General features: G+C 44.0%; 1 protein-coding gene and 1 pseudogene across 1 annotated transcript in view; both read right to left on the bottom strand.

Annotated features, from left to right (window-relative positions):
* The window catches only part of LOC135214713 (pre-mRNA-processing factor 39-like), a 99,598-nt pseudogene that overhangs the window by 32,890 nt on the left and 43,147 nt on the right, over positions 1-23,561 (bottom strand).
* The window catches only part of LOC135214532 (pre-mRNA-processing factor 39-like), a 57,573-nt gene that overhangs the window by 21,581 nt on the left and 12,431 nt on the right, over positions 1-23,561 (bottom strand). The window contains 7 exon segments of the mRNA XM_064248906.1: positions 11,188-11,329; positions 18,512-18,525; positions 18,527-18,680; positions 18,918-19,043; positions 19,867-19,982; positions 20,618-21,482; positions 22,114-22,328. Of these exon segments, the coding sequence (XP_064104976.1) occupies positions 11,188-11,329; positions 18,512-18,525; positions 18,527-18,680; positions 18,918-19,043; positions 19,867-19,982; positions 20,618-21,482; positions 22,114-22,328 (1,632 nt within the window).

Raw genomic sequence — 23,561 nt, 5'->3', positions numbered from 1 at the left:
ACAATAGCCACGTGCCTGCAGAACATCCAGAAGGCACTGAAAGAAATGAAATCTGCTACTGTTAATGCGAGCTAGAAGAAGTTGTGGCCCCAGATTGTTTACGATGATGAGGGATTTACACCTGCTGAGATTCAACACTCTGCAGTACGGAAATCTGTGCAGTTGGCTGCGATAATTGGAGGTGACGGGTTTGGCGACATGACGACTGAAGACGTCGACGAGTTGTTGGACTGCCATTCCCAGCCGCTAACTGACGCAGACCTCGAAGACCTGACGAAATCGGCCAGTGACAAAGACAGTGAAACACAGGAAGAGACCCAAGAAATTGTCGAAGAAACGGGCTTAACATTAGAACGGCTTGCCAAGCTCTGCAACCTTGCGAAGAAGTTGAAAGAATTGTCGCAAGAGTGGGACGAGGATATGGTTCGTTCTCTGCAATTCTGCAACAAAATCGATGAAGACATGACTCCCTACAGGATGCTCTTCAAGCGAAAAAAGAAGCAGCGGCAGCAACTTCCGATCACAATGTTCTTCCAGCCTCGCAAAAATGAGCCAGTTCCTCCTGCTATTATGCCTTCGGAAGAAATTGAAGAAGTGTCCCAGGAAGAAGTTGAAGAGGTGTCCCAGGAAAAGACACCTCCGTCTGAAGAGACATAAAATACTATCATTGGCAGCACAGTAGAACATCATCAGCTTCATCATCATCATTTCTACTGTGCAGCAAATTCATCGCCATCATCATTCAAGTTTTTCTTCAACTTCTTTCGTGGTGAGTACAGTAACAATCTTTATTTTTTTATACTTTAATATTCTAACATTTTAATATTTGTGCCTGTTTTAGTTTAGGGTACTGTAGTACATGCATTAAGTGTTCTGTACATTAAAGGGTGGTTTGTTAACAGTAACTATAAATAAGGGAGGGTTTTAAAAGTCTGAATTTATACATGTTAAATAGGGTTCACTGTACTTTGCTTCCTACTTTAAAAATTTTAGTAACACCTTGCTCACTTCTACTTAAGAGTGAAAGTTACTGCCTAAGTTACAAACATAAAATGACAAATTTGTAACGAATTTGTATTGTTCAAAACTGACAAACCTGAAGTTTTAACATTAGGATTTACTAGCGCCAAGCTGGAAACCGGTAGAATTAAATTAAACTTGTGCGATCCAGGGACTATTGGCATTTATACCAGGTCACGGGGCATGTATACCCAGAATGCCCTCGGCGTCATGTGACCAACCCGCCAGTTATACTTCTAACCCAGTTAGACTGGTAGGTAGGGGTGGTTCGAGGTGGGTCCCTTTAACTGTTAAGACCTCAGGTTTTGTTAGTTATGAAAAATACAAATTAGTTTCAAATTTGTCATTTGTTCATATACGACAACTTTGGTCCTCAACAATAGGATAGACTTACTTATTGGAGGGAGGTAAGTCTCTATAACCGACTGGGAGTTTGCCACCTAAATCCATTTCCGAATATTAGGAGAATTCTAAGAGAATGGACTATAACCTATGAACCAAAGATATAAGGAGATCTATTGGTTTCCCTCACTGGGTGCTGGTATCATGCCATGGTTTATAAACTATGGTGGGGAAATAGGGGACCCCCTATTCTCATCAAAACCACTCTTGTCCCTTGTGTCTGGATCTACCATCACCCCTCCCTTCCAACTACCGAGAGGGGTGTTGCTACTGGCAATATACTATACTCTAACATAACTTTACAGTATGGCTGACCACCTCACCTGCATCTAGTCCAGTCCAGCTCATGATGGTACTCTCCTCATACTGCCCGTAGGTAAAGGAGTAGAAAGAAAGTAGTAAAGACAAAAAGACCAGTCATCCCATTCATTCTACTTTCATACCTTCATCTTAGACTAGACACAAACTGATCCGCCAGGGGTACTAGATGAGCTATACCACTTGCTGGGCCGCCACCACTGGACCCAAGGAAAAGGTATCCAAGGATCTATGGGCAACATCTTTTAAATAAAAGGAAGTGAAAGTCGTTTGGCGTTTCCAAACACCAGCTTTCAGAATTCTATCGACAGACATATTCTTCTTGAATGCCAAAGAAGCACTCAAGCCCCTAGTGTCATGAGCCCTAGCCTTCTCCTGGCTATCTGACCCTTTGCCTTGTGTCATGTAGGCATTCCTGATCGTTTCTCTTGGCCAAAATGATATTGTATTCCTGGACACTTCCTTTTTGTTCCATCCTGTACTTACGACAACAACCTCCTGCAACCCGGCCTGAGGTGCTGTCCTCCTTAAGTACACTCTCGTTACCCTGACGAGACACAGAAGCATCTTATCTTTGTCATTATCTACAAAAATGATATTGTTAAGATACAATAAAGTTTTGTACATACTTACCTGGCAGATATATACTTAGCTATAGACTCGGTCGTCCCCGACAGAATTTCAAAACTCGCGGCACACGCGACAGGTAGGTCAGGTGATCCACCATTCCCGCCGCTGGGTGGCGGGGTCTGGAACTATTCCCGTTTTCTAAGCCATAATTTCTCTTCCACCTGTCTCCTGAGGGAGGCTGGGTGGGCATTAATCGTATATATCTGCCAGGTAAGTATGTACAAAACTTTATTGTATCTTAACAATATCATTTTTGTACAAGTAACTTACCCAGCAGATATACTTAGCTGATGTTGGCACCCTGGTGGCGGGCAAGAGACAGCTACAAACAAAATAATACTTAAACTAAATACATTAAAAAACAGGGAAAAAAAAACAACCTATGTTCTTGGATAACATAATCCATAGTTCCTACCTTATTGGGCTGAAGACTTCATGACTACTGTCGATGAGTCTGCTTGCCTCAAGAGTTTCAACGAGGAATGAACCTATGGTTGAATAACTCTTTGGATCGTGTCAATGGGGGCTAGCCCGCTTACGCGACAGAGCCTATACTGGATCGTACCAATGGGGGCTGACCCACGTTACATGGTAGAGCCTTGACCTTTTTGTCATATCAATGGGGACTCGCCCTCTTACATGACAGAGTTAAGGTTATAAAACAAATCACAAAGAGCACTGAAGCCAATCCCGATCACCTGACCATGTTAGTCTTGTTACACTCTATGAATTGTAAGAGGGTCCCTATTCCCTCTGACAATTAACAATAAAACAAAACAACCACCAATAAAACCGTATTTAAGCCTTAAACTACATAGGAAGGATTAGCCTCAGTTCCCCTTCTCCAGCACTGAATTCGCCGAAACATACGCTCCCAGAGCAAAGCACTTTTTGTACGAAACTTTAACATCTCTGAGGTAATTCGAGGCGAACACCGAATTACATCTCCAAAATGTCGACTCTATCAGAGCCTGAAGCGACCATGTTTTGTTTTTTGAAATGCCATAGACGTAGCTATGCTCTCACTTCATGAGCTCTCACTCTGAGAACCTTGAAATGCTCTTCTTCGCATTTAAGTGAGCTTCCTTATTACATCTTTTATGAAGAATGTAAGGGCGTTCTTAGAAATCGCTCTTTTCGGATCTCTTACAGAGCACCAAGACTTTCCTCTGTACCTTTCAGCAACTTCTTCTTCTCCAGGTAGAACTTGAGTGCCCTGACTGGACACAAAGTCCTTTCTAGTTCTCTCCCCGTTAATGAAGATATTCCTTTTATCTCAAAGCTTCTTGGCCAAGGCTTTGAGGGATTTTTCATTTTTCGCTAGAAAAAAATGGTTGAAAGGAGCAAATCGCTGAATCTTTCTTAAACCCCACTTTACCTTCCAAAGCTTGCAACTCGCTCACTCTCTTGGCTGTTGCTAACGCAAAAAGGAATAAAGACTTTTCTTTGTTAAGTCCTAAAAGAAGCTGCGTGAGACGGTACAAATTTTCCCGACATTAGGAACTTGAGGACCACATCCAAGTTCCAGCTAGGCTTTCTTGATGACATGTCCTTTCGTGGTCTCAAAAGACCTTATAAGGTCATGAAGATCTTTATTGTTTGTCAGATCTATTCCTCTATGTCGAAAAACTGAGGCCAGCATACTTCTGTAACCCTTCACTGTTGAAACTGCTAGGTTACAGTCTTTTCTCATAGAGAAAAATCTGCGATTTCAGTTACAGAGGTACTGGAGGAGGATATTTTCTTTTCCTTACACCATCTTCTAAACAACTCCCACTTCGACTGATATACTTTAGAAGTGGAGACTCTTCTGGCTCTTGCAATAGCCTTCGCCACTTCTCGTGAAAAGCCCCTTGCTCTGACAAGTCCTTCGACAGTCTGAAGGCGGTCAGACTTAGAGCGGGAGGTTTTTGTGAAACCTGTCGAAGTGGGGTTGTTTGATGAAGATCGTTCCTTAGTGAAGCGATCTTGGAACATCCACTAACCACTCCAGCACCTCTGTGAACCAATCGAGAGCCGGCCAAAAGGGAGCGATGAGGGTCATTCTGTTCCTTCCGAGCAAGCGAACTTCCTCAATACTTCTCCTACTATCTTGAAAGGAGGGAAGGCGTAAGCGTCCAAGCCCGTCCAATCTAGCAGAAAGCGCTCTACTGCTACTGCTTGAGGATCCGAGATCGGGGAGCAATAGGTTTCTAATCTGTGATTCTTGTTGGTCGCAAGACAGTCTATATTGGGCCTTCCCCACAGCTGCAAAGTTGTTGGCAAATCTGAGGATTGAGAGTCCATTCGTGGGTAGGGACTTGTTTTCTTTTCTGCTTAACAGATCTGCCCGGACATTTTTCTCTCCCTGCACAACCTTGTGAGAGAGAGATTCCTTCCTTTCCTGTGCCAATCAGCAGATCCTTTGCTGACTCGTACAGTAGAAAAGGAATGCGTCCCCCCTTGCTTCTGTATATAAGCGAGGTCTGTTGTGTTGTCCGAGTGAATCTGAATCCCCAGACCTGAGACCTGTTCTTCGAAATGAACCAAAGCTAGATGAATGGCTGTTAGCTCTTTCTTGTTATGTGCCAGGACACTTGTTCTCCTTCCCAAATGCCTGACACCTCTTGCGAACCTAGGGTCGCTCCCCACCCTGAATCTGAGGCGTCTGCAAACAACGCTAGGCGAGGGTTCTGTAAGCGAAGGGAGATTCCTTTGCTTAGTTTCTGTGGATCTAACCACCAACGGATATTCTCCTTGATCCGTTTCGAGATTGGAAAAGTCTCTCCCAGATTGTTGGACTTCCAATCCCACTTCTCCTTCAAATAACAAAATTGAAGGGGTCTTAGGTGAAGTCTTCCTAAGGAAACGAACTGTTCCATCGAGGAGAGGGTCCCCAGCAAGCTCGTCCATCCCTCGCGGAACAATGTTCTTTCCTTAAGAAGACTGACACCTTTTCTAGGCAGCGTTGTCTCCTTTCCTGCGAAGGATACGCTAGAAAATCCCGAGAATCCATCTGAATCCCCAGATAGACAATACTTTGCTGGGGAGTCAGCATGGATTTCTCGTGATTTACTAAAAGTCCTAAGGACTTTTGTCAACTTCAGAGTAACTAAAAGGTCCTCCAGAACATTTTTTCCCCCGATTGGGCTCTTATTAGCCAATCGTCCATATAACGAGATCCTGATCCCTTCCAGATGTAGCCAATAAGCTACATTCTTCATGATGTCCGTAAAGACTTGAGGGGCAGTCGAAAGTCCGAAGCACACTCGCTCGGAACTGGAACACTTCCCCTTGGAACATGAACCTCAGATACTTCCTTGCTGCCGGATGAATTGGCACATGGAAATACGCATCCTGAAGGTCCAGGGACACCATCCAGTCCCCTGGACGAAGAGCAGATAGAACAGAGGAAGACGTCTCCATCGAAAATTTCTTCTTCAAGACAAAGAAATTCAGGCACTGACGTCTAGAACTGGTCTCCATCCCCCCCCCGATGCTTTCGGTACCAGGAATAGCCGATTGTAGAATCCTGGAGACTGGAGATCTTGAACCAGTTCTACGCTTCCTTGGGAATCATCTGTTCCACTGCTTGCAACATAGCAAGCTTCGGACCGGATCCGAGTATCTTGCGGTCAACTCCCTTGGAGTTGTCGTCAAGGGAGGATTTTCCCTGAAGGGGATCAAGTATCCTTTTTGTCAGGATAGAGAGGGACCAGGAGTTTTCCGCTCTCCCATCTGCGCCCAGACTTTGGCAAGTGGAGTAGCCTGGCGCCTACTTTCGTCTGGAGGACTTGCTGTCATCTAGACTTCCCGAAGGACCTTCTAGATGGTCTATTCTTTCTCTCTGGTCTTCTACCTCTAAGAGGGGGGCTCTAGAAGAGGAGGACCCTCGAAAGGGCTGAACAAAAGAGGGTCTCTCTTTCTTCTCTATAGGCACTGCCGGCCTAAACTTCTTGGCTGAGTGCGTGAGGAGATCTTGAGTTGCCTTCTCAGTAAGAGATTTCGAAACCTCTCTAACCGTCTCTTGTGGAAAAAAGGTGCGGGGATATAAAGGAGCAAAAAGAAAGATGTCCTTTGTAAGGGGTGATACTGCTCTTGCTAAGAAAGAGCTAAAGAACAGATCTCTTCTTCAATACTCCCGTAACCAAAAAGAGAGGCAACTTCCACAGAACCATCCATGACCCCGCTCTGTCCAGTCAAGGCGCCAGGACGCTCGAAAGTTCCTCCATGGAAACAAGTCCGTGTCCTGCGATCTCTTTGCTAAAGCTCCTAATGCCCAGTCCATAAAGTTGAAGACTTCTAGGGTTTTAAAGAGCCCTTTAGAAGGTGGTCCAGCTCACACATGCCCCAAGTCGCCTTAGCAGACAGCAACGACTTCCTCCTAGCAGAGTCCACTAAGGAAGCAAAATCCGCATTCATCCGCGGAAGAAGGCAGACCTAACCCCATCGGCTCTTTGGTCTCGTACCACCTTCCTGGTTTGCCTGTTAATTTGGAAGGAGGGCAGGAAAAAACTGTCTTGCCCGCTTCCCTTCTGGAAGTCCAACCACTCTGAAAAAGTTTTTAATGCCTTTTTCATACAAAGAGCGGGGCGCATCTTAACGAAGGAAGACGATTTGAGAGCTTTATGCTGGACATCAACGATCCTGGTGAAGAGGGTCCGCAGGATGAAGGGAGTCTCCGAACTCCTTTAGCAGCAAAAGAGAAAGTCTCTTGTAGTCCGAAACTGCTACATCTACAGGCTCTTCGTCTTTCCGATACCTGGTCCAACTGATCTACAGAAGGAGATCGTTTTTGGAGTGATCTGGCTCTTCCCGGGAGAAGAAACTCCTTTTCCCAGAAGGGAGCGCGGAACATTAGCACTCCTATACGAGGAGTGAGGCTCCTGTCTGTCGGCAACACTCTTGTGCCTACTAGACTCTTGTCTATGTTCGTTGGGTTCGTGGCGCTTGCTAGGCTCCTGGCGTCCTGATTCAGGGCGCTTGAAAAGATCCTCACGTCCTGAATCCTGCTGCTTAACAGGCTCTTGGCGCCCTAACACTTGACGCCTAACGTACTCTGGCGTCCTAACTCCTGCGCCCTGACTCCCGACGACCTGACCTCCTGGCGCCCGACTCCGCCCTGACTCATGGCGCCCTGACTCATGGCGCCCTGACTCATGGCGCCCTGGACTCATGCGCCCTGACTCATGGCGTCCTGGCTCATAGCGTCCCTGATTCCTGCCTTCTAGCCGAATCCTGACGTCCCTAAGAGGCTCTTATTGACGCCCTTTTTCTTGCGTCTTGCTGCCTCTTTGCGCCTGTCTGGTTCCTGGTCCTGAAGACCCAAGGGATCCTGATACCTAAATCGGTTTTCGGTTCCTTGCACCTAAACCATGATCGAGACTTCTGCTCGATTCGCTGCGATTAAGAGGGGGCGCTTCGGGGAAGACAGCCTATAGGGCGAAAGGGCTCTTCTCTCAGGAGAAACAACTCCTGTCAGACGAGTCTCTCGACGAAGGCGATAAACGCCCTGGAGATCGTGAGAGTTCTCTCACCTATACGAAGAAGGACGCTTAGCGAACTCTTAACCGGGAGCGAGACATCCTTCCTCCTTGTAGAGTCCTTCGCAAAAGAGCCTACGAGCGAAGCTAACTGCTCTTGCAGATTAACCAAAACTTCTTGGTCGATCCTGAAGAGCAGGCTCCTCTAGTCTAGTCTTCTTAGTCCCGAAGGCCATCCTCGGGAAACGCTCTGGGCTGGAGTCAGCCGCGTCTCCTTTAGGCGCCTTCCGGCTCTCTTCAAAGGGCGCGAACGGGAGGCCGAACTCCATCCTCGTTAGGAGAGAAGAGTCTGAGGCCGAAAAACACTCCTTTAGGACGCCTTTTCTGCGGCAATCCAAGGCAGCCTGGACTTAACAACAGGATCTGCCGAAGGGACGCCTGACCGTTGGGGATGTTCTGCATCCTCCCTGCGGCTTTCGACATTCCTCCTCCCTGGTCCTGGGAGTTTGGAAGAGGTCTAGGCCTAGGAGCAATGAGGACCGGTCAGACGCCCCCTCCACTGCACTGGGGACACTGCACAATCACTATCACCACTCTTACCTTGGTTAGAGCTCGTAGCTGAGCTTTGAAGTTTCTTAATAGAAGCTTTTACATTTTCCTCTCTGACGAAGAATCTTTGGATTCAGAACAGGGAGAAGCAGCTGAGGCTTAAGGGAAAATTGTTAGATGGAGAGTTAATTTCTTGTTCTAATGAGCAAGATCTACTAGATGACCTAGCTGAAGCCTTTCTCACTCTATCTCTCTCAAGCTTCCTAACATATGATGATAATTCCTTCCATCAAGCTCCGTAAGGTTTCTCGCATTCCACACAGGTGTTAATAAAAGAACATTCATTCTCCCTGCATTTAGCGCAAATACTATGCGGATCCAATGCGATTAGGCAGCCTAACCTTACATTCTTCCCTACTGCAAACTCTAAAACATAGGTGAAGCCTTAGCGTCAGACATCGTGAAAGAGTAGTCAAAACCAAGTCGAAAAACAGTCCACAATAAGCGTATGCCAAGCCAGAGAAAAAACAGAATACGTCACCAAAAAAAACCAATCCAAATTCTCCGGCAAACGAGTTGAAATCCAAGATGGAGGAACGAACAATAGGTGTTGTCCGTTCAACCGACAGAGAAATTATGGCTTAGAAAACGGGAATAGTTCCAGACCCCGCCACCCCGCCCAGCGGCGGGAATGGTGGATCACCTGACTACCTGTCCGGCGTGTGCCGCGAGTTTTGAAATTCTGTCGGGACGACCGAGTCTATAGCTAAGTATATATCTGCTGGTAAGTTACTTGTACAAAATTGCCAGAGAAGGTATGGAAAAAGTCAAACCTGCCATCCCACTACTGATGGGTTTTGAGTCTTGGCCACGAATTCTGGCACAAACTCGAATGCCATTGACTTCCAACCTCTCGAGTGCTTTACCATAGAAGACAGGCGTATTTGAGTCCGGAGGCAGCAAAGAAGACTGAGAATCAGTCGGCTGTGACGTCATCACGTCTGTTATGTCGGTGTGTGACGTCGGTTGTGACGTCACCAATCTTGTAGGTAGAGATTGGGCTGCTGCTGCTGGCATCCGCAATTGCAAGCACCACCCCCAACGTTCTGCATCATTGTAACCAAAGAAGTTGTTGGCGTAGCTGCGACATTATTCCCTTAAAGTGCAACCCAGGGGATGAGGAATATTCAGCGCTTCCGGATTCTGCTGGAACCATGATGCCATATAATGCGCACGCAAACCCCTTCACGGTTGGTACGCCTGGAAGGCTTAGCGCCGCCCACGTACCCTCCATCCTGTTCGAATCGGGAGCCGCACCTGGAACAAAGATGGCAATGCTAACCCCCTTGCTGCTGGGAACAAAGGAGCATAAATACTATGCATCAAATTACCCCAAACCCCTCCTGGCATTTCCGAAAACGATCCACTAGGAAAAACTGAAGGGGTATGGGACAAATCAAAGGCCGGTGGCGAAACATATGGAGCAGTCTGGTGTATTGCTGATACAAAAGAAGCCGACGACGCTTGGTCACCCAAAGATGGCGTCGACTCCTTTCTTTTGTACTGGCTTTTGTCATAAAACTTCCTCCACTGTTCCACCGACCAACCACGACAAACAGAACAAGGATTAGTAATTGTACATACATTTTCCCTGCACATACTACACGTTGGATGAGGATCCGTCGACACCGAAGTTAGGAATCATGAACAAGGAAAGCCACTGACTCCAGGGCATTTCCTTTGTCTCGTCTTCTAAATGGAAGAAGATCCCGACGGCGATGCAAAACACTCCATCTCTCCACTTGCACACTCTTACAGCTCACACCACACTGAGCACACTCAGAAAAAGAGAATTAATAAGAAAAATGAAATTGAAATGGATAAAAAACAAGCGAACTAAAACCGGTTTTAACAGATAGACAGAGAACACGTCCTATCTTAAAGGCGGTAGAAAGATAACTGGTGGGTCGGTCACACGACGCCGAGGGCATTCTGGGTATACATGCCCCGTGACCTGGTATAAATGCCAATAGTCCCTGGATCGCACAAGTTTAATTTAATTCTACCGGTTTCCAGCTTGGCGCTAGTAAATCCTAATGTTAAGACCGAAGGTTTGTTTCATATATGAACAATTATAAATTAAACACACAGGTCACTGATGGCCTACATTATTACACATTTATATTAATAAAACTGGTATACAATTAAAATAAATTCAACCTGAAGATATGAAAAAACAGACTACCTTGGCAGAATGCCTAGGTAAACTCTAACCTTCAATGATGAAGAAATTTGAATGCTAATTGTTCACTTCCTTGTTTAATTTTGAATGCCATCCTACTGGCCCTCACTAGTTTTATCAGGTAAAAAGGTAAGCCTGATGCCAACATGTAGTATGGTAAATTTAATGACAAATAGCTAGTGAATAAACTAAAAGTGGCACAACATATCGGGTACTTGAGAATAGGGAGGGATACCCAAAACATTTTCTTCCCAAACACCATGTAATATGCAAACTCTCCTGATATAATAATCATTTACATCATGTAATAATCAATAATTTTAAAAATTCATTAATTTCAAAAGGATACAATGTACAGTAACCTTGAAAAATAACTCTGATATACAGTAACCTTGCGAAGAAACTCAGTCAAAACCTGTAAGTTTCGTTGCTGGAAACATGGAAGATGGTTTCAAGGAAAAACTTCATACAGCTGCTTGGAAAGGAGAGAAGTCTAACAGAGTAATTCATGAACAAACTACAACATACAAAACCATGCAGAAACAAACTGACAAAAAAGCAAACCTTTTTCACCGACTTTGAAGGTAAATAGCGTGTTGGAGTATATTTAATCTTAAGCTCCTCACATGTCTGCTTGCGAAGGGCTTCATAATCTTCAGGTGACAGTAAATTACATGGATGGTGGTCTCTAACCAAAGCAAGAAAGCTGAAAATGACAAGATCAAAGGAACATATTAAATATTTTACCTAATCTGGAAAAATTAAGTAGTAGATAGGTGAAGTATTGTTTTTTTTTCTTGCCCTAAGCGATGTTTGTTGGTAGGCTAAGCCTCAGCCTAGGTGTGATAACCATCAACATACATGTTATTATCATTATAAAGGATTAGTTTATCCAGACCTCTGAGCCTAATACAGGCACTTCTCGGGCTGGGGTTCTGACATACATGAAAAGATCCACATTATGATATAAATTGATGTGATAAAGGTAATATAACTATTTTCACCTTATATATTATTACCATATCTTCATAATAAATAGCCTATTCAATTAATAATTCCATATCAATGAAATCAACTATTAACTCTGAAAGGCCAGCAAACAAAATAAACATAGAGTTACGTGGCTGCATTCACAGCGACCTTAATTGTTTGGTAACCTTTCAACAATTTTAATAGTAGTGTAATTACAGTAGTGATAACATTTACAATAACATATTTAATTTTCAGTGTAAATTCATGAATAATTCTTTGAAATTTGGCAGTCAGTGTCCCTTAAATATGATATTGTAATGATACAATTAAGTTTGTTCATACTTACCTGGCAGATATATATATAGCTGATAATTTCCGACACCGACAGAATTTAAAACTTACGACACACGTAGTGGGAGTCAGGTGGTTAGTACCCATTCCCGCCGCTGGAGGCGGGTATCAGGAATCATTCCCATTTTCTATTCATAATTTTTATTTCCACTGTCTCCTGAGGGGAGTGGGCGGTACTTAATTATATATATCTGCCAGGTAAGTATGAACAAACTAATTGTATCATTACAATATCATTTTGTTCATGCAACTTACCTGTCAGATATATATATAGCTGAATCCCACCCTTTGTGGTGGGAGAGACAGAATAGAGGATTTAGGAAACACATATGTGCAGATGAATTGATATCTTGATTCCTTACCTGTTTAGCATAGCTGGCTTCGTGATTACTGCCACGTAGTCTGCTTGTGCTACTAGAGTTGGCCAGCGAGGTAGAGACCTATATAGCTGGTGCAACTCCAGATGATCTGTCAACAGGGGGCGAGACCACGACGTGACTAGACCATGGACCATAGTAATGAGGGCAACGAGACAAAATTCCTTACCACCACCTGGCTTAGTTTACCAAAGGTATCCCACTTAACTAAGCTAATGGAAGGGAGACCCGCCCCAGGCGGTCACCCCACAACCATAAACACAAATTAAAAAACCCCCTAATCCCTAAGGATAGGATGAGTGTTACCTCCTGCCCCCACAAAACAGTGTCTGCAGCAATGTATGGTCCGAGGGAGAAGCAATTTTCGTATGTCACTTTCACCTCCCGCAGGTAGTGTGAAGCGAACACCGAATTGCTTCTCCAAAATGTGGCATTCAAAATATCTTTGAGAGCCTATTTTTGTGAAAGGCTACCGAAGTAGCAATAGCTCTCACTTCGTGAGCTTTTACTTTCAGAAGCTTTAAATCACTGTCACTACACTTATTATGCGCTTCTTGAATCGTATTCCTGATGAGAACGCCAGTGCGTTTTTCGACATAGGAAGATCAGGTTTCCTCACTGAACACCACAAATTGTCCGATGAACTCTGCAAGCTTTAGTTCTCTGCAGATAGAACTTTAGAGCCCTGACAGGACACAGGAATCTCTCACGTTCGTTCCCCACTATATCTGCCAACCCTTTGATTTCGAAGGACCTCGGCCACGGGTTGGAAGGATTCTCGTTCTTTGCTAAGAAGACCATGGGACTTAAAGAACACACCGATACTTTCCTGAAAAGCCGATATGCTTGCTAATGGCCTGAATTTCGCTAACCCTCTTCGCCGTCGCCAGAGCGGTTAGGAAGATCGTTTTCTTCGTCAGATTCCTGATAGAAACTGAATGAAGCGGTTTCGAAGTTACTCGACATCAAATATTTGAGTACCACATCCAAGTTCCACGAGGTACTTTAGGCTGGACTACCTTCTTAGTTTCGAACGATCTAATGAGATCGTGAATGTCCCTATTATTAGACAAATCGAGTCCTCTGTGTCTAAAGACTACAGAAAAAGCACGCTCCTGTAGCCTTTAATAGTTGGAACAGCCAACTTCACTTCTTCTCTCAGATGAAGAAGGAAGTCAGCTATCTGGCTCACAGAGGTTGTGGTGGAGGAAATGCCCTTCTTCCTGCACCAGGATCTGAAGACGGCCCACTTCGATTGGTACATAGCGATCGAGGAGGGCCTCCTTGCCGTGGCAATCGCCTTCGCCACAGGTCTTGAAAAACCCCTCGCTCTGGCCAACTTCTTGATAGTCTGAACGCAGTCAGACTCAGAGCGGGGAGGTTTTTTGTGGTACCTCTCGAAGTGGGGCTGTCTGAGTAGATCTTTTCCTTAAGGGTAGAGTCCTCGGAAAGTCCTACCAGGAAGACATCACCTCTGTGAACCAGTCGGCTGCCGGCCAGAAGGGGGCGATGAGAGTCATCCTCGCTCCTTCCGATGCCGCAAACTTCCTCATCACTTCCCCGAGGATCTTGAGCGGGGGAAAAGCGTATATGTCTAGGCCCGACCAACTCCAAAGTATGGGCGTCTACTGCGACTGCTCCCGGGTCCGAACTGGGGAGCAATAGAGTTGAAGTCTTCTCGTCCTGGACGTTGCGAAGACATCCACTGTGGACAGCCCCACAGGTTCCACAGCGACTGGCAAACCTCTTGATGAAGGGTCCACTCTGTCGGCAACAGCTGTCCTCGTCGACTGAGAAGGTCCGCCCGAACATTCTGTACTCCTGACACGAACCTTGTCAGGATCGTGACTTCTTGCGCTTTTGCCCACAACAGGAGTTCCTTTGCGATGGCAAACAGAGAAGGCGAGTGAGTTCCCCTTGATTTCTTAGGTATGCCAGCGCTGTGGTGTTGTCCGCATTGATCTGAACGACTTTGCCGGATACTTCTTCCTGGAAAAAGCTGAGAGCCAGATAAATGGCTGACAACTCTTTCAGATTGATGTGTCAGGACACCTGTTCCCCTCTCATCCAGTTCCCGACACTTCTTTCCCTCCTAGTGTTGCTCCCCAACCCGTGGACGACGCGTCGGAAAACAACACTAGGTCGGGGTTCCGAAGTTTGAGGGAGAGCCCTTCTGCGAGCTTCCGAGGATCTGACCACCAACTTAGGTGATCCTTCACCTCTCTTGTTAAGCACAAGATCGCCTCCAGATCTTGCTTGTTCTTCCAGTGTTGGCTAGGAAGAATTGAAGAGGTCTGAGGTGGAGCCTTCCCAGAGAAACAAACTTCTCCAGTGAGGAAATGGTCCCCAGCAAACTCATCCATTCCCTCACCGAGCATGTTTCCTTCCCCAGAAAGGTCGCCACTTTCTCCAAGCATTGAAGTTGTCGCCCCTGGGACGGAAAAGCCCGAAAAGCCACTGAGTCCATCTGAATCCCCAGATAGACTAAAGATTGAGACGGCGTCAAATGCGACTTTTCGAGGTTTACCAGAAGCCCCAGGGACTTTGCTAACGTCATGGTCGTGTGCAGGTCCTCCAGACACCGTTCGCGCGATGAGGCTCGAATAACCAGTCCGTCTAGGTAGAGAGAGATCCGTATATTCTCCAAATGAAGCAGCCTTGCCACGTTCTTCATTAGAATGGTGAAAACCATCGGCGCTGTGGTCAGACCGAAGCAAAGTGCCCTGAATTGGAATACCTTCCCCTTCAGGACAAATCGCAGGTATTTCCTTGATTGGGGATGGATGGGGACGTGAAAATACGCATCTTGGAGGTCCAGTAGACCATCCAATCCCCCGGTCTCAAAGCTGACAGCACCGATTGAGTCGTCTCCATCTTGAATTTCTTCTTTCTCATCAAAGAGGTTTAGACTGCTGACATCGAGGACGGGTCGCCACCCCCCCGAATGTTTCGGCACCAGGAACAGGCGGTTGTAAAACCCTGGTGATTCCAGGTCGAAGACCTGTTCTACCGCTTGCTTCTCGATCATTTGTTCCAGCAGATCGCAAAAGCCACTTTCTGCTTCTCTCCTCGATAAGAGGGGACAAATCCTTTGGTGTTGAGGATAGCTTGGGGGCGACTTCAAGAACGGGATCCTGTACCCTTTCCTCACGACATCCAGCGACCAAGGGTCGGCATCTCTCTCTTCCCAGGCTCTCGCGAATCGAAGAAGCCTGGCTCCTACCGGCGTCTGAAGGACTTCCGACTCACTTCCTACTCTTAGACGGAGCAGGGGTTTTTTCCTCTGGAAGAGCCTCTTCCTCGGGAGGCTGCTTTCGAGGAAAGTCCAGCACGAAAGGGCTTCGATTTCTTGGCAAACGAAGCTCCAGAAGATGAAGCAGCTGCTGGCCTTCTAGAAGACTGAGCCAGAAGATCTTGCGCGTTGCCGTTTTCCTGCAAGGCTTGAAGCTATGTCCTTAACCATAGCCTGGGGAAAGAGATGGTCTGAGAAAGGAGCGAAGAGCAAGTCCGCCTTTTGCGTTGGAGAGACGGATTTGGCCGTGAAGTTACAAAAGAGCGCTCTCTTCTTAAGAATCCCCGAGCTAAAGCGCGTAGCCAACTCCTCAGAACCATCCCTGACGGCCTTGTCCATACAAGAAAGTACGCTGGACAGCTCCCCCAGACTAATAGTATCAGAACTCCTTGACCTTGCATCTAAAACTCCAAGACACCAGTCAAGAAAGTTGAAGACCTCTAGAGTCCTGAAGAGGCCTTTTAGGTGAAAGTCGAACTCGTTATGGGTCCACGTGACTTTTGATGAAGACAGAAGGGCTCTTCTGGAGGCGTCTACGATGCCTCCAAAGTCACCTTGAGCAGAGGCTGGTAGTTTAACGCCTATGTCCTCTCCTGTCTCGTACCACATGCCTCCTTTACCGCAGAGTCTTGAAGGCGGTAAAGCTAAAGAGGACTTTCCTGACGCTTTCCTCTTCTCCATCCATTCATTGACTTTCCGGAACGCTTGCTTCGTGGAAAGCGACTTCTTCATTTTAATGAACCCCGATGCCTTCGTTGCCTTAAAAGAAGAAAATTGAGGAGGAGTACGAGGGGCTTCCGGTTGAAAAGTTTCTCCGAACTCCGACTGTAGCAGACGCATCAAACTTTATAGTCCGATGAGACCGTAGTTGTTTGTTGTTCTTCCTCTGCTTCTACTAAATCGTCGCTAACTCCTTCCTCAGAAACTGGAGAAGTAGGAGGAAACTCTGAAGAAAACTGACGACCATGAAGGGTTCCTTCATCCACCTGAACTTGCATCGGTGAGGGGACTGGTGTCTACCAGCGTGCGCTTGGCGTCCGAATCCGCACGTTTGGCGCCGACAGGTGCGCGCTCGACTTCTACCAACACACGTTTTGGGCGTCCAACTGGCACGCACCGAGCGTCCACTAGTGCACGCTTGGCTTCCACTGGTGCGCGCCGAGCGTCCGTCAGCGAGCGGCTGCCGCTCACTGGTGCACGTTTATCCACCAACAGGTGCGCTTCTGGCGGCACCTGAAGCGCGCTCCACTTGCACAGCGCGCTCAGCGTCGATCACTCGCTTGCGAACATGCGAAGACTTGCGAGCGGGAGATATATCATCCTGAGAGCGAGAAGCGAACTTCTCACCTCCTCTAGAGAGCTGCTGGGGAGCAGAACGAACTCTAGAGGGAGACTCGAACGAAGAGAGAGGCGAGCGAGGAGAAAGAGCGGGTCTTGACTTCTTCACAGGAAGCTTCTCATCCTTCCTACGACGCGGAAGAGCCTCTCTAGCAGCAAGAGCGTCCTGAAGTTGCTGCTGCAGTGACTGAATCATTCTCTTGTTAGGCGAATCTTCCTGCTCTGGGGAGGGACTGATCCTGTGAGCAGGAGAGCGGCGAGGGGACGCCCCCCCCCCCTCCTCCTCCCAGGTAGCGGCCTCTTCCCCGAGCTCTGGGAGCGACCGTATCGCTCACACGACTAACTAACTGAATCCAAGTCCGAAGACTCTCTACGCCTTTTCTGCGGCGGAAAAGCAGCGAACGCACTGTCAGGCGAAGATCGCAAAAGCGGCGAACTAGGACGTGAAGCGTCAACATTACGCGCCGTCCTTTTCAGCGGACGTGAAGCACCTTGAGAACTCCACCCTTTACGTGGGGATGAAGCCTCCGATGACGAAAAAACACTCCTTGAGAGGCGTGCACGCGCACGCTCCCTGGCAGTCTGGGGATTTTCATCAGTAACTGCCGAAGGCACGTCAGATCGGTGGGGGTTCCTTGTAACCCTCCTTCGGCTTTCGACATGCTCCCTCCCCAGGTCCTGGGAGTCAAGCAGAGGTCCAGGCCTAGAGGCGAAACGAGGCCGATCTGACGCACCCTCCACTAACAAGGGGTATCACTGCACTTTTGCACGTCACTTTTGCTCTCAAGAGCCAACACTTTTGATTCTAGATTACGAATCGACTCCAATATTAAGGATAAGTATTACTCTCTACGACACTGTTTCAGGGCCCGGAGGCAAACTACAGGGTTAGGAGCATTAACCAGAAGGAGGGTTAACAGGAGAAACATTAATATCTTGAACGCCTGAAACACTCCTGGAGGAAGACCTCCTTAACCTATCCTTTCAAGTTTCCTAAGATAGGTCTCATACGCCTTCCACTCAGAATCTGTTAGTCTTTCGCACTCCCTTGCAACGGCTTTCATACACAACATTCATGCTCCCTGCAACTCTTACATACCGTATGTGGTCTACTGAAGCTTTCATAGGCCTACCTCTACAAATCAGTTCTAAGCAGAACCTAGCGCTAGCTGTACTAGACCCTGACTAATTATTCCAAGAAAAATCCAAACCAAAATCAAATCAATCCACTAATAACGTGTGCCTAGCCACCGATCCAATCAATTAATCCAAAAAAGAACAAAAGGGATACTCAAGTAGCAATAAGTTTCCAAATCCAGACGGAGGTGCTGTAAACAGATGTTCACACACCGGCGACAGAAAAATTATGAATAGAAAATGGGAATGATTCCTGATACCCGCCTCCCAGCGGCGGGAATGGGTACTAACCACCTGACTCCCCACTACCGTGTGTCGTAAGTTTTAAATTCTGTCGGTGTCGGAAATTATCAGCTATATATATATCTGACAGGTAAGTTGCATGAACAAAGTAAGTTATCAAAAGGATGAACCTACTTACTGGTCCCAGTGTTTTATTGTACAACTTTGTAGGTGTTGCAAGGAGACGCTTGTAGAGAGACATAACCCCAACTAAGTTTCCATTGTGAAGTTCATAGCTGATGCTACCTTCCCAAAAACAGGAGCTGTGCCATGCATGTCCAATTTTCAGCAAACCATATTCATACAGCCTAGAAAATAGAAAACCCATATATACATGAACCAATAATCCAGTAAAGATTCAGCAAACATTTAAACTGCATCTTCAAGGAGATATGAGTTTACTGTATACATGAACATAAAGTACAAATTACGGATTCTATCTTAATTTTAGTTATATATTTCATTTGAAGATTTAAAAGAAATGGATAGCAATGATACAATATGTACACTGGAAACAAATATCTTTCCACAAAGCTATTACTCACTGCCTAACATTATCTGGTGAAAGCTCTTTCTTCTTTGCGTATGAAATGTACCTATCCAGCAATGGCATCCAAAGGTCAGTGCACAGAGGTATACACTGTGTTCCCATCAACAACACACCTAAAGACCTGGAAAATGAAAATGCATTTTTAAATACCTTTATCTGAAATCAAATTAAATACCACGCAGAACATATCAATTTACTACAAACATGTCACACCACAGAAAAGTGCTCCTACAACCATCCCACCATTTTACCCCTTTAACTGCTCCTATTCATAGTCATACTTATAAGAAATCACGTAATACTTGAATTTGGTTTCAAATTCTATCAGGATGAGATATAATACACCAGAATAGGCTACGAACTAAATGAAAAATTTCCAATTCCTAATTAGCCACAGTTTCCAATTCTATTTCAGTATAAAGCGATAAAAAGTTAATAATTCCTTTCGTGACTTTCTAAAAGTTAGAAACTGGAACTCTATGCTAATCCCAAACCACAAGTAATGACCGACATGAAATACACAACAGTAAAGAGCAATTATATTTTGTCATACCCTACCTTTTACTAAAGTAATGAATATAACCATGGATTATTTCTTGCTCATCACTTCATCACCTAATTTTCAACAGAGAATATTGATAAATACGTACGTATTTCATTTTTTGCGATTGAAAAAAAATATATATATGTACGTACTGCATTTTTTTATGCAAAAGACATTTTAATTCTAGGCCTACTGCCTTTGACGAGTGCAATGTAGATAATTACAAAAAATAGGTTTGTAATGCATATGAGTACTACACATACTTACCAAGCTAGATTTCGAAATCAAAACAGAGTTAGTACTAAATTTTGGAAAACAATGAGTAGGAAATTACTGAAACTCATAAGAAAATGTTGACAAATTTGTAGAAAATAAAATAACTAAATTCCTGGAACCTTACCTTTCAAGCTCCTTATGTTTCACCTCCATATCACTCAGCTTTTTCCAGTATGCAAAACAATATGGGTACAAAGGAAGAAAACCTTCGAAGGCTGAGCGTGCAGCTTCTAGATTATCCTGCAAAAATTGGGGTATATAAATATCAAGATAACGAATGTAAACAAAGTAGTATTTTTCACATTAACTAACAGCATCTTTTAATCTTTTAATAAAAAAAGAAACGCGGATTCACTCATAATAAAAAACTAGCAGGATTAAAGTCTATAATTTTCAAGTAAATACAAGGATCAACAAGGCAGTGTTCAAAATGTTATTCGTCACCAACACTGTATATGCTATTCATATTGCATTCATACTTCTTTTCCTCCACTGGGGCACTGTGCAAAGGTACTGATTAAAACCATATGCAATACAGTACCATACATGGCACTAAGGGTCTAGAATATATTGAGAATCCAGTGCTATTGCTTACCACCTTTTACTTTTAGTCATTTCTTAAAGTCACTTCCAACCCAGCTAACAAATTTGTTTAAATTGACCCTGGTTCATCTTTCAACTCGTATTAATGGACAAATCTTCTGAGCAAGCCCTATCACTAAACAGAGTGGACTGACAGTGAGACACCTCTCACCCACACATATTTGTGGTTATCCAATGCACTCCTTGTAACAAGGTTATTTACCTCACTTTCCTAGCTTCCCCTAAGTGACTTACTGAGCATGCTACAAAATCAAGAGGACAAAGATTCTTACCATATTTTCTACGTGTGTCAAGAGATAGGTCCACCCATTGAAGTCGTATGGGTTTTCCCTGACAAATTCCCAATATTGGTGTAATATGGACCATGCAGTCTGGATCTCTTTCTGCTGTTCCTCCTCTTTAGCTTTTTCTGTCTCTAAGGAGTCAAACTTCTTAGTGATACTTGCCACCTGAGAAGCAGATATGGAAGCATTTTCAGGGGCATTATTATCAGAAGAAATTTCATCATCAGTATCCTTTACACCTAAGAGCTCTTCATAATATTTTTTGGTTTCTTTTTCTAATTCTATTGGATCCTTTAAGGGTATTTCAGAAGTTGGATCAGCTCGTCTTTCTTCATTTTTTTTCCTTTCTAGGTCACATAGACTTTGATCTTTACCACCCTGAGAGGGACTGCATGACTGCTGGTTTAATTCCAAATCCCGTTTAGAGTCACAATTGTCACTTGTACTGGCTTCAGTGTTCTGATCTTCTACTATTGTGGTTGTAAGTTTTCTGTCATTAAACATTTGTTTTTCTTCAGGGGACGACAGGTCTTTACTGCTACATGGTGGAAAACTTCGGAAAGCATTGTTCCGAGATAATTTAATTTTTGATTTCTCAAAAGGTTCAGGGGAACAGCTGGAAGTCTTGTCCTGATCAGATAAGATGCCATCTTTGTTTTGAACTTCATCATTCTTCTTGGCCATAACAAACGAGTGATCTAACCGAGGAATCCCAGACAACACAAGAGGAGGCTCTGGTTTCTTAAGCTTCTTTCCCCTTCCAGCAGGAGCTCCCCTTTTATTGTTTGAAAAAGAATGGTAATTCATGTCCCCTGGAATTTCTCTTGCACTCTCTTGGTCTCGGTTACTAGTCCTGGAATGCAAAATATTTCACTCATGAAATTATAGTAACACTAAATAGAAATGTTTGTCTGATACACTTTATGGCTTTAAAAAAAAATTTTTTTTTTTTTACATTTATTCACATTCTATTGCTTCTTAAACTTAATCTTGTGAAAAATACAAATTAAGAGAAGTAAAACTAATGATATCTCAACCATCGCTCACTTGAGATTAATTTTTGAAGTACTAATTGATAAGTTTTTACGCTTTTACATGTAAAATGTATATAAAAAAATATAATTTTTATTTTGTATGTGATACAAAGGTAACTGCAGCACATTCAGTCAATGTACTTTTACAAGATGTGATACTTATTCGCAGTGGCTTCCCTACCTCTCTCTCTCTCTTTTAGAAGAACTTGGCAAAGGATCCAAAGGTTGGCTAAGCATATTTGCTAGAGTAGTTTCCTTTTAAATCCATTTTGCTATCTTCTGATTAATGGGTTTGTATTACGAATTGGGCAGTTTTGTCTTGATTTTGTAATGGATTACAAACGTGGACTGATTAGAAATTTTTGAAGATGAAAGAATTTGTAAAATAAGAGGATACACATAATGTATGTACAAACAGTTTTTGTTTTCAAATTTTGGTCACCTACTTACCAATAAGGATCATCTTCATAATGAGGTACACTCAAAGAAGGGGGCCCAGTCTCAAAGTCTTCTAACTGTCTTGAATACTGTTGATTTTGTTTTCTTGGAAGACACTGATTAACAATATTCTCTGCATCTGGAAGACACAAAATTTTCTCATGTTTTTCTGCTAATGACCATGAAAAACATTTTACCAAAAAGCTTAAATAGTATTTCTTAGTATACTAAGGAAAAAAAAAAAAATAAATAAATAAAAAACTGCTGCTTACAATTTTTGCCAGAAGCTGCCAGAAATAAAATGAGCTCGTTTGGTAAATTTGTTTACCTAGTACCCCAGTAAAGGTTGGGAATAGCTGCTTAGACCAAAAGAAAAGAATCGCTACCATGATTTTCACATTTTAGCTTCTGTATGTTGTTGAAGAGCTTTGAACACTCTTGTTCACCTAAGGAACTCAAACCTCCTACATGGGACGTTATTCTGGTACTGAGTAGTCTCACTCAAGCTCCATTTGAGCCCCTGCATCAATCATCTTATAGGGAACTGAATTTGGAAACAGGTTTTCTTCTGACCTAGGCTTCCTTGTAAAGAGTTGGAGAGCTCCATGGTCAGGATTATGACAAACATGCAAGGGGTTGGGTTGGGTTCAGTAGCTTTTCAATTTATCCCGGAATTTTTGGCCAAGACCCATATCAGCAACCTCCAAGTGTTACTGCTTTCCCCCTCAGAGCACTGAGTTGTTATCTAAATGACCCGTCACCTACTGCCTAGGTGTCATTTTCCTTTACATTAATATGTGCTTTTATATTTTTAAGATTAGTTTCATTAGCAAATGCATACTTTTAGCGATAACGAACTCCACCCTTACATTCAACAATTCTGGGGACAACAGAGGGAAATATAGAAATTAATCCCACTCATTGTTCTCATTCAGATTACGGTACGTTTATGGGGCGTTTTCAAATTAATACCATGCACTAAGTAAGCACCAGATAACTTAGATTAGGTTAGGTTGGATGTGATTGGTTAGGTCATTTGCTAAAGAAAGGAACATCAACAATGTTAAAAGCACATATTAAAACATGGGAAAATTATATTTTCAAGTCCAAATTGGATATCAATTTAGAGTAAAATATAACCTCTTCATCTGCTTTTCACAAGAGCAGTAGCAACAGTAGCCTATTGGGAAATTCTAGTTTATTTTTAGGGTAAATGTAAAGGAGATGTTTGAACGAAGATATTGTTTGCATATCAATATGTATAGTTTTATTACTTTACAATAAAGAAAATGTGAAATGCTTTGAGATATTTACAGAGATAAAGAGAAATTTACAGTCATTTGTTTATATTTTTATTTTCATCCTCAAAGTGACTGGTACTAAACACTGAACCCCACAGTACCAGCCACTTGGTGATGAAAATAGAAGCGTAAATAAAAGACAGTAAATTGACCTTTATC

This window comes from Macrobrachium nipponense, chromosome 46, assembly GCF_015104395.2.
Source record: "Macrobrachium nipponense isolate FS-2020 chromosome 46, ASM1510439v2, whole genome shotgun sequence".
NCBI classification, from domain to species: Eukaryota; Metazoa; Arthropoda; class Malacostraca; order Decapoda; family Palaemonidae; genus Macrobrachium; species Macrobrachium nipponense.
This window is presented reverse-complemented; position numbering and strand designations above follow the sequence as displayed.